This window comes from Plectropomus leopardus, chromosome 3, assembly GCF_026936395.1.
Source record: "Plectropomus leopardus strain MGB_pleo_1.0 chromosome 3, ASM2693639v1, whole genome shotgun sequence".
NCBI classification, from domain to species: domain Eukaryota; kingdom Metazoa; phylum Chordata; class Actinopteri; order Perciformes; family Serranidae; genus Plectropomus; species Plectropomus leopardus.
Window position 1 is genome coordinate 7403385 of NC_142178.1, and position 15783 is coordinate 7419167.

Consider the following 15783-nt stretch of genomic DNA (forward strand, 5'->3'; position numbering starts at 1 on the left):
ACGCCACAACAACAGGCGTGGGAAAGTTACAAAGTCGCGCGAGAACGCAAAAACTCTCACAATAGACACGAACGTAGACGGACCGATTGTATCGCGAGACGAATAGACACTCTCACAACTTAGCTTTTTTTTTTCACAAGGCACCCACACTGTAACTCGATTCCCACGCCTTATTGAGCAATAAAGCGAACTACACCTCTCTACGCTGCAGAGCTGGAAACACAGCTTGAAGATTAATAAGTGTTACATGAATTGTAACACTTGGATCTATATGTTCTTATATAAATGCTTCACACGGCCTTTACCAGTTTTGTAGTTATTATTAGAGAAATATGCCCTTTGCTTTGATCCTTTAAAACCTGAGCAAACTGGCTTGATTTCTTAAAAAAACAAACAAAAAACAAACAAACATGTGCAGTTACCTGAAAAAAACAACAAAAAAATAAGTAAATAACTTTAAGGAAGTGCTAATTTTTGTAATATAATTTTAAACCTATAATTAATATAATTACAAACGTGTTTTTCTGTCAATTTCATTACTTTTTCTATAATATGTAATAATCCCTGAAGCTAATTTTCAGATTGTCTTCCTGTCACCTTTTACTATCTTATTATTTTTTTTTGCAGTTTGTGGGAAACTTCTTGCCAAGTCGCTCATTGTGTTTATTCATGTATTTTTGAAAAATATCAAACCAATTTTCTCTCATGCTTCAGAGGTTTAAATGCTATGGAAAGGCATCTAAATGCTGCACAAGAAAACTGATGTTGGTCCAGATGTTAAAGGGTTAAAGGTCTCTATATATATATATATATATATATATATATATATATATATATATATATATATATATATATATATATATATATATATATATATATATATATATAATGCTCATTTTCAGGCTCACACTTGAGTTTTGGGTTTTTACCAGAACACATTCACATACTTTTATGTTCAAAATACACATTATTCATATACAGTCTGCAAGTATATCTGTATTCACCCCCTTCTAAAACATCCTGTTTTTTTCATAGACTGCAAATCATTCCAACACACGACAGGAAATACAAAGTGACCCATTTTTAATATTTAGGTTTAACCAGAAACAATGACCATTTTCAAAAATTCATACATTATTCCTGTGGTCCAAGTCCAAAAATATTAGTAAACATGAACAACTCTCCTAAAACCAAAAGCTTAAGTGCTAAAACTCAAATTTGTGTTGTCATAGGGTATGAGGTCTGGAGCTGCATCATAAAAAATGAATTAAATTGACAATAAACACTGACAGCAGCCAGGATAATGTTCTAAGTACATGGGTACATTGTCTGTTTCAGAACTGATAAAAACTACATTAAAGCTAATTTATAGTCATTAGCAACCTATAGTTGTGACAATCCTGACAGCATGTTGAAAGGCACAGTTTCTGAATATGGGCTGTGTGGGTTCATCTGTGAATTGAGTATTTTGATATTTTCACAGTATTTATATGGCACCTATTCCTCCTTTATATCAATAGTATATGGAAATCTGACTTTTCACAATATGGAACCTTTAAAGGTCTTAAAGGCTCATCAGAAAGAACATCACAATCAAACTCACCTTAAACTCAAGCAGAAATAATATTTTGGAATATGTTTTATTACATAAACTTATTTGCAAATGGTGAATATAAAAAATAAATGTATAAAACTTGATGGGGAAGAATGGATTACATCACCTTAGACAGTACTAGATGAACAGTTATTGCAATCTCTCTCTGTTATCTCTCACAGCATTTAGATATTCCACATTTTGAACATGATTTTGTAAAATGTGTTAATAAAAGCAAAAATTATATCAACTGCCAACTGATAAGAGGACATATTTATACATTATTATGGGGTAATGGCAATAACTTTATGATGAGAAATGACAACATTAAATATACATTTCTAAATCTCATAGTGAAACTACTGCACATGGGCAACAAAGAGTGTGATTGCTTTCTATGTGGACATGAAACATTTGACAAAATGTGAAAAATGGCAACTCGAAAATCTTTTGGCCAGAGGGCGATTATTTCTGCAAATGCCAACATAAAAGTGGGCACATGTAACATAAAAAAGTCAGTTCTGTTTTTTGAATACCTGATCAAAGAGATGAACTCATACCCATGCATGCATCTGCATTAGCCAAAATGCAAAGCAAGCAACCTCCAGTGGGTTTCCATAGTGATCTGACATGCCCTTCTTTACTTCCCCTCAGCAACTGGTAACATGCAGCAACAAACGTCACACCACTGGACACTTGTTGAGTGAGGGAGAAGAGGACTGCAAATGGAAAACACTGACCACTGAGTAACTATTAACTCCATATGCTTAACTTTCATATTTTAAAACCTATAACCTTTTTAAACCTATTTTCCCCTTGTTTGGATTTCATTTCCATCCTCCACTGTGCAGTGGATATTACGAGAGATCACAAAACATTCTAGGTAGCCCTTGCTCGTGAGGGTACATAATTTAACATCTCCCTCTGCTCCTGTCAGTCTCACTCCACCCACTTCAGTTTTCAGAGTAACGCAACAGTACTTGAGATGGCAGCAGGGATTCTCCCAAGGGGAAGTCAACAGGGGCTGGTTAAACCGCTAACTCAACGCCCTGCTTGTGTAGTCTGTGGTACAATATGAGGAATGAAAACCAGCATCTACAACACAGTCAAATAGCAGATTAACAACGTCAGTCTGCAGTCCTCAAATTCTCTTGCTGTTCTTGGACAACTTGTTCCTGAGTCAGTTCAGATATTTGGCAGGGGTCAGCTGCTTCATATCAGAGGATCTTTGGAAAAAACAGAGTCTTTGTATGGTCCTTTAAAGTAGTGACTGAAAATTAAAAAAGAAATTAAAAGAGAAAAAAATGTGCTGTTTGATAGAAGAACCCCACATATCTTCAGAGACAGAAAACCAACGTAGATTATTTTTTCCAAATGTTCTTCAGTTTTAACAGCAATTCTAATGTAAACAATTTCCTCTGGTATTGCTGTCCCAATGTCCTGTCATTTAGGAGCTCCGCTTCTAAATTTTCCAGAAAATCTTCTTTCTGTAGAGCAAGTAAGAGATGAGGACCCAGCAGGAAGTAGCCACGAGGTTCTGGGTGAGGTGCTCTGCGTGGGATTGGCTGTTGGCCATGCGCCAACGGAAGGGGAAGTAGTTCTCGAACACTTCATGGCCCACGTACACCAGGATGGAGTTCATACCTAAGGGCACGCACACAAGGAAGAGTGAAAAGTGAATTTAAAATGAGTTTCTCTGTGCCCTTATAGTCAGAAGTGAGACACATTAGTGATTGTGTAGAATTAATAATCAGTACTAATATTAGCTACATCTCAACTAATACTTAACCTCAATATTCATATCAAAATAAATAAAGACACCTGAATAGTGCGAGTAATGGAAGGTTGAATTAAAGTTAAGAACAGTAAGTCAAGTGTCATATCATCAAGCTCAATAGATACAGTCGGGGGGGTTAGGGGTAGTTACAGTTAGGGAGCGTGGTGTAGGTACATATGAGACACTAGTACATTTATGAAGGATATGATTAATTATACTTATATTATCAGAACCTAAAGCCAATTGCACTACATTGTCATATACTAGCATGTTATAGTGAGTTCCATGCATGTTCTGAGACAGTATAGCAGCACTAACATTACTTAACACCAATTAGCATATGTTTTGACAATATGCTGTAACGTTATCGTGTAGGGATTTGCAACCTCTTGAGGTCCTTGGAGGCTCACAAGTTTCTTACCCAAGTTTGGATAAAGCATTATATGCTTTTTTATTTTACCAGCAACAGCCCCGAAATAGCAATCTTCAAATTCCATTTAAATAAACAGTAATTCAACTGTGCATGGAGGCAGCTTATCTCCACATATAACTTGGTGAATTAAGGGTTTATTTCAACCATATTATAGCATTTTTATATATATATTTTTTCATAAATAGAATTTTTGATTGTTAAAACAGAGGGAAGGTGAACCAAGACGATTTCCCTGAGTTATATTTTGCTCCTGTCTTATTTGAATTACTCAAATTTTAGGATGATAAATTGACTGTTTTTTTAAAATGAAGTCTAGTGGGATTGGTCACAATATTGAGGTTTTCTCATTAAACAAAAATGTATTTACCCTTTAACAAAAAGGTCTATCCCTGAAGGGACCCTTTCAATACTCTTGTTAAACACTTAGAATAACATTCTGAGCCTGTCAGTGGCACTGAATAAATATCAGAAAGTGTGTCCTAAGCTGTTGTCCCTTTAGCCTCTGCAGATCTGCCCAGGTGTGCTGCATCACCTGCCAAGGTGCACTGCACCAGGCGGTAGAGGGACGTGCTTTAAAAACCTCTATTTAAAAACACTTGGGAAAACAGGGGTCAAAGTTTAAAATCTGGATTTTTACGTTTATTTGGCGCACAGAAAGCCACACAGCAATTCTTCCGCATGGTTGCGAATGCTTTGTTTTTCTCCCTTAGTGTAAAAGAATGTGACATTTGTTGGCATCCCCATAAAAAATCTACTGTATCTATGTTTAAAATGCTTATTGTTAAATTGTCGTGTTGATTCTGTGTGTACATCGTACAATACAGTTCAGTGCTCACCAGGGTAGTAGAAAGGTGCTCCAGACCACCACTTCTTCACATCCACTGTGTAGTAAACCAGCACTAGCAGCACGTATGCAAAACAGGCCAGTGTTGTCACATAGGACAGAGACCTAGAAGTGACATGATCAAACACATGCAGCAATGTTAGACATCCTACTGCAAATATTTATCAAGGATATCCCTGTGGGGTTGGGGATCTTTCATTTGTTTGAAGATTTTCTGTTTTCTCTTCTTGCATAACTTCAACATAAGACAACAGCACTATAAAATCCCTTTTATATGCAGTGGTTTGTGCTGCAGGTTAACAACTTCTGACTGTGCAGATGACTCACTGGCATGCATGGGTGATCACTTTGGCCTAGTTGCACTCTTCATTTTCTGGTAAAAAATGTTTTTTTTAGGATGAGGGAGGTAGCTGACTAGGAAGGAAACATAAATGTTGAAACCTGCTAAGAACTGAAATTTTGTGAGTTGTACTTAAGTATGACGTTGGAGAGGGAGTCCATATAGCATGTTTTTAAAACAGGAAAAAAGGGACTACAAAATTTGTCTGCTAAATTGTCATTGGCCCACCAAACCATAAACTAAAGCAGGCACAAGGAAAATATGTTACTCACCAGAACAAGTAAAAATATCAGAGACACAATAAAGTCCTGCAGCACTAAAGTAATACACCACATTTACACTAATACACCTTTATTTTGAAACTTCTTACACACCAGTGTTTTAGCACCATGTCAGAATTAAACTCCATTCATACCAACATGCCTGGAAACACATATCATATGACTTTGCATGCACATGCTTATGTTAACAGAAATGTTTGTCTACTCTGTAGTTAGTTGCTTAGTTAAGAAAAAAAATACTATGGAGACGGCAAAACGTAAGGGCAGAGATTTCTTTGCTTGGACCGACAAGGAAGTGGATCTGTTCATAAAAGTAGCACATGAGTATGAAGTGGTCATAAGATAAAAAGCTACTGCAAAGAAAATATGGCGACATATGAGAGTGGTATCGTCTGGAAGCAGACCTAGTTATGCAGACCTAGCTGTAATGTTTTGGCTTGACATGTTGTGACTGTTGAAATTCAGTCAGGAAGCAAGTGTGAGTCTCTGCAACACCGTTTTCAAACATCTCTGTTATCCCCCATCCAGACCAAGCCCGGGAACTGAAACAGGGTCAGAAGCACTTGCAAGGGTCTACATTTTCAGGGTTCCAAAATGCTAGATTAGTGTGAACGCTGGGCATAGATGTAAAAAAAAGTAATGCATGTTAAAAAGAAAATGTATTAGTGTGAATGTGTGAAAACGACCATCGAAACAAAGATATCAGATTTACACTACAATAATAAAAGCTGGAGACTTCTCTTGTAACCTTTTAGACTGCTGATTCCCTGCACTGACTTCCTCAAACATTCAGTCAACAGATAAAAAAAAGGAATTACTGAGCAAAACCACTTCTGCCATGTGAGAATGCGTAAAAGCAAACTTTACCACAGGTTCTTGTTCACAGGAATGAAGCCCTGGTCTGTGGAGCACTTGGTCAGAACTGCTGAGATGACTCCCTGTGTGTTACAAGAGACTTTTTTTTATTCACTCAGGAAAGAAAAGTATCAGTGTTCTTGAAACTTGCAATGAATTGACACGTGTGCACATATATTAAAGCATAAGATGTGACACAATAAGTCAACGTACTCACCAATAAGAGACCCCATATTAGACACCTTGACATTATACTTGTGGGGAGATCTCTGTAGTGTAAGATTATTTTTCCTGCCTGAGGACGATTAAAAATACAATAAAAACATTAAAATTTGATTCCATTCTGTTGTTCCTGTTAGCTATTTATTACTGACACCATAAATATGAATACAAGCAAGAAGCAAAAAAGTAAGAGAGAACCAAACAAATACACAACACAAACCTGCAATCCCAGAAAAGCCATGAGGATGGAGTTGATGCTGCCTAGAACACCTTCTGGATCGTACGGCATACGAGTTGCATAAATGACCTTTGTTCAAATGGAAACAGAAGTGGATTTTTGTAAATCAGTTTCGCCTTGCATCACAGGTAATGTCAGAATGTTTGGTGATAGAGTTTGTGTACGGGCCTTTCAGAAAGTGACCTGATATGTAAGCCCAAGCTCAACATCCCAAGTTATAAAAAGACTAAATATGTCTTCTCTTGGTATATTTGGGTTGTTTTGCTGATCACTAACCCGTGATGAAGGATTCTGGTAGATGTGGCTCTCTCCGAGCAGCCATCGGTCAATGTAACCGGCAGCACCACCGGTGCAGTTAGCATACAGGCCAAAGTCCCCGATTCCACCGGGACCCAGGTAGCCTCTGTGCAGAAGAGTCAGGGTAAATTAGTGTTTTCAAAGAGGGTATTGAGAGAAAGGCTAGGATTTCAAAATAAACACAGAAGTAAGGATAACATTTTGAAGGGGCAGGTCACCCCTTAATGTTTACATCTTGCGCTGTCATGACCCTGAGCAGCTCATTCATGAGTAGATGCAGTCTTTCTTCTGCACAGTGATATGGTTGGCAGGTGTAGTTTGGTTAAAAAAGAAAACACCTACAAAGATCTTCCTACAAGCTCTGTGAATTATCTTGAATCACAGGGTCATTATTTCTGGAAAGTTTTTCAAATGTATTTTTAGGTGCTTTGAGCACCACAAGCCGAGTGCAAACTAGTTCCATTATATTGGAAACAAAAAGACAAAAAGACAGACATCACTAAAGCTGATGTGTACAACACTCGGTAACTCACTTCAAATCAACATAGATCGATAAAAGCACTTCAAGTAAGAGGGAAAATGATCTGTTTTTAATTTAGGTATGAACTGTCCCTTTAAGGGTTTATTATCATTTAAACAGGTCTCTCTTGAGATGAGACCCTGTGTCTCAGTGGGATTACCTGTACAAATTAATGTTACATTTAAAAAAAAAACTGATTTAAATCTTGATTCTGCTCCTTTTCTTTTTTTGTTCATTATTTTATCGATTCCTTTATGATACACTGTTTGCTTTGTAGCTGGCTGTGAAATGCTCTGAATATATTTCAACGACAGAAAATATCAGAGAATTTTGAATCAGCATGACCTGATAATCGGATGTGTAAAATGCAAAGGGAGTTCACCCTTTGCATTTTACACAAACACTGCAAAACACCAAAGACGCAAATACTTTTCAGAAGTGGAAAATCTTGACCTTTTTCTGGGCATTTCTCTTTTTACGTGGATATAAAAGTACAAACAAGCTGCTTTGTTTTACTCACGTTGGGCAATCTGGAACAGGAAGAAGGAAAGTGAGGCATAGCCAGACAAGTTCTAAGAGAAGCACAAACAGCCAGGCTGGCCAGTACAGCAAGATGTCGAGGCAAGGGGACCACCAAGCATCCTAGAGAACACGGACACAACCCAATCTATATTTATATTCTTCCTAAAAATACATAACCATAAATGCTGACCACTAAAAAGAAAGTTGAAGAATGAGGGTAAATTGAAAATGTCACTGACCGTTGGAAGGATGTCAAGATTCCCTCTCGCCACCAACAGATCCAGACAGGATACAGCTAAGTATGACCAGGCCAGGCGCTGCAGCACACCAGGGATCCTCAAATTGTCCCAAGTCACTGTGGAGCAGACGAGGATTGAGTGTGACCACACATGCAGGCCGAAACACACAAGCAAACAAAGAAAGGAAGAAATGAGTCATTGTTTGGGAACAGTATCAAAGAACACAAAGTATTAATCATCTAAATGGTTTCCAATATTACAGTGAACATCAAGGAAGTTATATTTACACGGCCCCTGGCAGTAGTTTGGGTTGATGATGAAGACGCCGATGATGAAGAGCTGCAGGCTCCTCCACAAGACTTTCCTCAGCAGTGAGCGGCGGGTGGAGCCCGCGCGGAGCAGGGAGTTGATTGACAGCGCGATGGATGTGCCCATTATAAACACAAACCTGGGGAAGGAGAGAAACACTAATAGCCTTTTTACACACTCATGGGCTGGTTTGGCTTAGTTTGGTTTGATTTGGCATGTCAGCCAAGCACGGCAGGGATCTGCATTTGCATTAACACAGGGGAATCACGGTATCATGGTATACCAGGGTATTTAGAAATTCCAAAGAAATCACAGCAACTCCAGTACGGCTGAAAGCGGACATGAAACACACATGCTAGTTTCAGAGGGAGAAGGGTGCCCATCGGGGGTTGGCTAAGGTTAGCGAGACATCACCGCTACCTGTTTGGTCATGGTCAGGTGCCCTTTTGGCCTTACACCAGAGATGGTCCATCTCTGGCTCTGCTCAGCACGTTAACCCTTTGAAACCTGGATGGACATCTCTTTTCTTGTGCTGCATTCAGATGCATCTCACAAGTATTAAACGAAGCAACTACCAAGTAAAGTAAATATATATAAAATATAAAAAAGTAAATACGAACCTTGAGCAACTTGGGCAAGAAATGTCTCATAAATGGCAAGAAATAAGTAAATTTAGAAAATTCTATATATCTATTATTATCAGAATTACATATTTAAAAATATTTTACAGATTTTAGAATTTTACATTTTACATTACAGTTTTTGTTGTTTTGGTTTATTTCAGGGGTTTTATGTTTGTTTGGGGTGGGGGGTGGGGGGTTGTTCATTTTCAGGTAATTTTCTTGTACTTTTTTTTTTTTACTAATTTCTCAATAATTTCTGGGTAATTTCATCTTAAGTTGCTCATTGCCTTCGTCCCATGTTTTTGAAAGGAATCAAAACCAGTTTGCCCAGGTTTAAAAGAGTTTAAACTGCAAATCGGCGCAGCATGTTTGACTGGGCAGAGCCAAAAGTGCTGGTGGAATAGGCTCATCACTGTGAGAAAATGGGTCACAAAGAGGAGTAAGGTGATAATGACGTAAGTTTTAAATTCCAATGAAGCTTACCAAGGAAAGACTAGATCTGCGACAGTGAGGCCTGTAAAGAGACAAAACGGAAAACACAGGCTTTAAAATCAACTACAACAACAAGGCAGGTTACAAAGGTGTGTGGAGAAGCAGCTGAGGCTCACCGTTCCAGCTTTCATGTCTGAAGAACCAGTATCGTCCCCCTCCGTAGTTCACAAACACCATAATGACTAAGGAGATCCTGGAAATAGAGAAAAAAAACTAAGATCGTACCAAACAAGACAAAGTTACATGGACAAATATGCTTCAAAGGATGCATCAAACAGCTAAATGGTTCACTTAATGAAGAAAAATCCCTCGAAACAACTTCAAGGGCACCAGATCCATGTTAATATCAGCCAGGGCTCATTAATGAGTCACAACTCCAGTGTCAGCTGCCAAAATGCCACACTGCAGTGAGAATCATATGATAGCGTGTAACGACAGATCAGGCAATTCAGTAAATATCTTTCTTTCAGGAAGCTGAGCTGCAGGGGTGACGTGACGTCCGTACCCTCTGAATGTGTCCAGAGATCGCAGCCTCTTGCTGGGGCTGGGAGGAGGAGGGAGGATGTTGTCAGCAGCTAGTGACACCGTCCTGCCAGGGGAGCCCAGTTCCTGAAAGATGAAAGTTAGATATCAGCACAGTTCGATTGGAAGCATACACGCTTCATGAGTTACACATCGTGGTTAACACAATTCCCTTCAAGATTTGACAAACATGACTTTTTGTAAAGCTAGACACATACAGCCAGTGACAGATTTTATTTTTGTTTAAAAGTCCATTTAAAATCTCTTAAAACTCTGCACTATAACCTTTAGTGTTAAAGGGACAATTCATATTCACCGTTTATTCAAATTCATATTTTTCCTTCTGATCTGTAGCACTATGTATCAGTCTAGATTGTTTTGGTATGAGTTGCAGAATATTGGAGCTCACAACAAGATCTGTTGATTATCTTGAATAACTACGTCATGAGCTCTGAAAATATGTTACTACTGAGTTATTCAAATTTTTTTTATTTTGTTTTTTTTTTGGGGGGGGGGGCACTTTGGGCACCGCAAGCTGAGTGCCAGTTCCATAATATTGGAGAGAAGGCAGACATCTCTACAGCTGATATCTCCAACACTCAGCAACTCGCACCAAAACTATCTAGACTGATAGAGAGCACTACAAGTAAGAGGGGAAAAAATGTAGTTTTGATTTTGGGGTGACACATCCTGCCTAACAAATTTAGTTGAGTTATAAAAAAAAAACAAAAGAACAAACATTTTCTTTGTGTTGCATTTCTTCAGAGATTTCAGAAGAGCTTTTTCATGCAAATATAAACCACAAAGATATTTGGTTTCTCATTTTAGTAATAGTATCATCTTGGCTAAATAAGAACCTGCTATATAGGCTGTAGTTGGAAGAATATTCTCTACGCAAACACTCACAGTGTTGATGAGCCTCTCTGTCTCCATGGTGCCGCTGATTCTGAAGAGGATACCCTTCACTACATCGAGCCTGTACAAGAAGCAATCAACCAGTTTAGGAGTAATTCTGTAAAACACACAAGCTCGCAGTTCACACTCAAGACACAAGAATACAGCAGCAGGGGCTCTCTGTACCTGGCAGTAATCTTACAGAGTGATGTTCATGCCAAAGCACTGCAACAAATATCTCAACAAAACAATCTAGATCTAATGAAATGGTAATTTAATACATTATATATATATGTACAACAGCTTAGAGTTTGTTTGTTTATATACACATGATGACTACGTAGATTTTCTAATCAATATGTAACTCATCACAGCTCTGCTTAGGCATTAAGTGAACAAATAGAGAACATATTTGCCTTACCCTAATATAGTTGCTCCAATGGCGGACGCCAACGCCATTCCAGAAAAGATGAGAAAAGCAACCAAGATCGCTGTGTGGAGAAATAGTGGAACAATATTTCAGTGTTACATGTTGTTTGTGCAGCATGGTTAGCATTGATATAGCATCAAAAGTGCCTGACAAAGGCTAACTGCCAAACTACAGTTTTGGTTAAAATTAACTTATGACTGAAATTAGACCTTTGGATATCTTATTCCGTCTTGTGACAAAATAATTTTGTCACAAGACGGAACAGAAAGGTTCACTTTTAGGACCAGGGAAATTTTAATTTTCTGGTTCAATCTTGTTCTGTTCTATTAAAACGAGTGTGTAAAATTGACAAACCAATATCCTGGGCGTACCACAGCAAAAGTATAGTTACTGTGCTCTGCCTTGGTTTCACAGAGATTTTGGATTCTATCGAGCAGAGAGTGAATTATGGTGTACGGTGAAACTGAGACTGAGGATGATGCAAACGACAAAATAATCAGTTACAAAGATGATGATGATGTCAAGAAATCCTAATTTAGGTCAAACCCGATGAAGTAAATATATTACAACAAAATAATACCTGAGAAATACTTAAGCTACTACTTTTAAAACAGCCCCCTGTAAATGAAACAAATACAAATGGAATCTGGTAAGAAAAGCAAACATTTTTCCTCATACTGACAAAGATGAGACACTTAAAACTGTAGTTACTGCACTTTGCCTTTGCATCACATATATAGTAGTTTAAGGTAATACATAAAGGTACAGTAGTAGTACTTTTTGGCGTCATAGATCAAATAATTCATTGTGGGTTTCAGGCATAAAAATTACTGCATGAAAACCTATTTAATAGTTACAATGCTACTGTCTTTACCTATAATTCATATGGCTGGACAAAAACTTTGACACTATTTTTCTCAGTTTCAGTTTTAGCGCAGTTACTGTGGTTAGTCTTTGTAGGGCAGATAGCACTTGATACATGTCCATGTCATACATGCTTATGAATTATGGGTCTGAGACTCACGTATGTAGCTGTTTACAGGGCCTGCGTCTGTCACTATGGAGCAGTTGACCACTGAGGAGTTCAGATTTTTCACCCACAGAGAGTAGTTCCCGTGCTCCCCAAAGTGGAATGGAACCCTGAAATTAAAAATGACATGCTATACAAGACAGCAAACCACTCAGACAGTCAAACCACATAGTCATTCAATTGATCTTTCAATCTATATGTGTATATAGGGCTGTGGGATATGAAACAAAAAAGGAATATAATTTGGCTACATCATGATACATGACATACATTCCAATATTTTGAAATCTCCTCTACACTACTGTAGTGTATTAAAATATAAAATTATTAATTGAACAACATTTTATATAAAGCTAAAGTGAATGCTGTCATACACTGAAGTTAAATAAATCTTGTTATAATTAAATAAATCAAAACAGAAGCTCTGGTGCTTTTATTTTGAAGCACCGAGCTCATCTCGGGCTGGAAATGTTGATATTTTGGTTGTGGAGTTGATGTTTCCAGTCATAGTTAGATGTTAGCAGTGTACAGAAGATTAAACAGAAGATTAAACTGTGACAGCAGCACCTTTAAAAGTGGGGATTTACTCACTGTGAACTGGAAAAAAACTTGCAGCTTACTGGGTCATGTATAAATAGCATGTGCAAGTTAATAAAATGTGCCAGAAATTTTGCTATCTATTAAATTTTGTCTAAATGCTTTTGTAAAAATGTACTATTGTAACATCGTTGATGGTTAGGTTATGAGTATTATTTTCAGGGTGTGCTGGAGCATCTAAACAGTGGAGTGGAGCTGTAAAGGATCTGTGAAGAACCTCAACTCTTCTATTCATTTCTTCTTTCGGTGTATTATCATGTCCACGAAAGTGTACTGCAATATAAAATTATACCTTTAAACCCTAGAGGATTTTCAATCCCACAAAAAATGTTTATTTAGGTGAATATAAAAGTAAGAAATGTATTTGTAAAAAATGTTTGGGTCTGTTTATTGAAGCTATAAGAGACAGTTGTCACTGGTTGATAGAATAAGACTTCCCAAACAATATACAGCACTTTCTTAAAAATTCCCAATTTTTCCATTTGTAAAAACCTGTCTATGTCCCTAAACTTACGTGCAGAGCTCCAGGATGTCAGTGCTGTTGAGCTGTAGAGTGATTTCATGCTGTGTGCTCACAACAAAGTTTGCTGAACTGGGTTGACCAGGACTGGATCCTGCAGGTACATCACCTAACCTCTGATACAAACACTAGCACACAAAAAAACAAGAGATCCAGTCACCATCACCATCTGAAACATGTAATAATAATAATAATAATAATAATAATAAGAAGAAAAGCAGGAACTCAGGGAAAAATAGAGTAAACATCAACAAGCGTGCCAAACAGAGAAATGCCAAGAAAAGTCAAACTACAAGGCAAGAACAAAATGCAAACGTAAAACGTAAACAATAATAATAAGAAATAAAAGTAACCAAATAAAAGTAATAAAAGTGATAAAACAGGAAGATCTCGAAAGGCAGTTATAGTGCTAAATTAATTACTTTCTTGAAAATTTAAGAATTAAAACAATACAAGAAAAAAATTATATAAGAAGACATCACATCAGTGGGGATAAAAAAAAGAAGATAAAGACAGCTGAATAAGAGATAGATCATCAAGTACATAAATTAAAACATGAAAAGATGATAAGAACAGATAAATTGAGTAAGAGCGGCAAAATAAATAGAGGAAGAGAGACAGTAAATACATAAATCAAGGTGAAATCACATAATAGCCAAAAGGTGAGTTTTAAGAAATGGTTTATTCAAAAGATGTCACTGATTCTGCATAGCCACAGAATCAACTGGTGTGTGAGCCCACCTGATGGCATCGCTGTGACACCCAGGACACCACCACCCCAGTGTCCAGCTCATTGTTGACTGTCAGAATTGCCTCATCCATCTTCAGGTCTATGTGCTTTACAGGAGGGGAGCCTGCTGGAGTGAGAAATAGCAGCTCATTTTGTGCAGATCAAATCCATGTAAACACGCAGCATACAGTGCAGCTGACCACACCCAACCGTGAAGCCACTATTCACTATACAGATCATTATTTACATAATCAGACACAAATTGTGTTGACTATTGTACGGTTTAGAAGCAACGATACGTGCGTCAAATAATCCCTGCTTTCCCTGACTCCATGTTGACCCACATATTGCACAAGTCAGACACATCAGACAGTGAAGGCGTCGCTTTTTTAATGCTTTCAGATACGCTACAGTTGTGAAACTACCGCTCTTACCTCAAACATAGGGTTCACTGCTATCGTTATAGCCGAGTATAGATAGATGTGTAGCCAGAGGGGGAAAACTACCCTATTTCACTGAAGCTACAGTCAGCTAAGGTTGCTGCCTCGAAGTGAAGGCATGTGAGAGGGCTGAAGTTATGACTGCAGAGCCCCGTGGTCACATGCTGTATTAATCCGTAAACTACCCCCAGGAGGGAAGTTTAAACCACTGGAGCTCGTGCTTTGACTGTTAACTGTTTCTTTTAGTTAGTGCTGTTTTGCGCTAATTTACAGTTAGCCGCGAGATAACTGATTTTATGACCTAATAGGCAAATAATTTAACGACATTATCTAACGCGACAAACCGTCACTCGTTTATTGAAAGCCTTCACTGCTTCACTGCAATCAAGTTAAATATTAAAAGGCGTAAAACTGAAATAAACATTCAGTTATTAGCTACAGCTAACTAGCTAGCCACGAAGTACTACCTGCCACTCTCCAGTTTGGATATGTCAACAGTCCTGGATACTTACAGGCAGATATTTCGGCTGTCAGCGGTACAACGCAAACCGCTACGACCAAAGCACAGGCGGCGAGGGGAAACATGTATTTCTCACGTTGTGTCATGTCTTTTTTGCTTGCCTGTTTTACCCCTGCGACTGAAGATGTGTCTTTTGACTTTTTCAGCTTCCTTTTTGCCATGGCAGCAGCGGACATCACTTCCGACCCTTCCTTGTTTTCACATAGTAGTGGGAGCGACGAGGGCCAAAGTACATTATCGACGCCAGTGTTACCTGTTTGTCTTGTCGCCCTCAGCGCGTCACTGTCCAACTATGGCTCCAAGCCATAGACTGTATATAAAGCCCCATTTTCATCTTTTTATCTTTCTTATATGCGTTAAATCCACAGCAGCAGCTGGAGCAATTTGCGGAAATGTTGTATTTCCATGTTTATTTTTATTTTTTTGAGAAAACATGTTTATAAAACCTACATAAATAGATAGATATACTTTATTGATCTCAAAACTGAGAAACTGGGAAGTAACAGCGCCATAC

General features: G+C 38.0%; 1 protein-coding gene across 4 annotated transcripts; it reads right to left on the minus strand.

The window, feature by feature from the left end:
• Positions 1 to 1621: 1621 nt before the first annotated feature.
• On the minus strand, positions 1622 to 15471 carry hgsnat (heparan-alpha-glucosaminide N-acetyltransferase). 4 transcript variants are annotated; one of them, XM_042484866.2, is made up of 18 exons: positions 15262 to 15471; positions 14321 to 14433; positions 13574 to 13707; positions 12457 to 12572; positions 11424 to 11493; positions 11015 to 11084; positions 10092 to 10195; positions 9703 to 9779; positions 9578 to 9608; positions 8450 to 8610; positions 8163 to 8278; positions 7922 to 8043; positions 6861 to 6987; positions 6567 to 6653; positions 6342 to 6419; positions 6137 to 6207; positions 4641 to 4753; positions 1622 to 3238 (listed from the first exon to the last, which is right to left on the minus strand). In XM_042484866.2, the coding sequence occupies exons 1-18, from the start codon at positions 15443 to 15445 to the stop codon at positions 3057 to 3059; spliced, it is 1956 nt and encodes a 651-aa protein (XP_042340800.2). In that variant the 5' UTR covers positions 15446 to 15471; the 3' UTR covers positions 1622 to 3056. The 4 variants fall into 4 exon arrangements, with proteins under 4 accessions (XP_042340800.2, XP_042340799.2, XP_042340801.1 ...); XM_042484865.2 differs by having other exon boundaries at positions 14321 to 14436; XM_042484867.2 differs by lacking the exon at positions 15262 to 15471 and adding an exon at positions 14744 to 14900 and having other exon boundaries at positions 14321 to 14436.
• Positions 15472 to 15783: the final 312 nt, after the last annotated feature.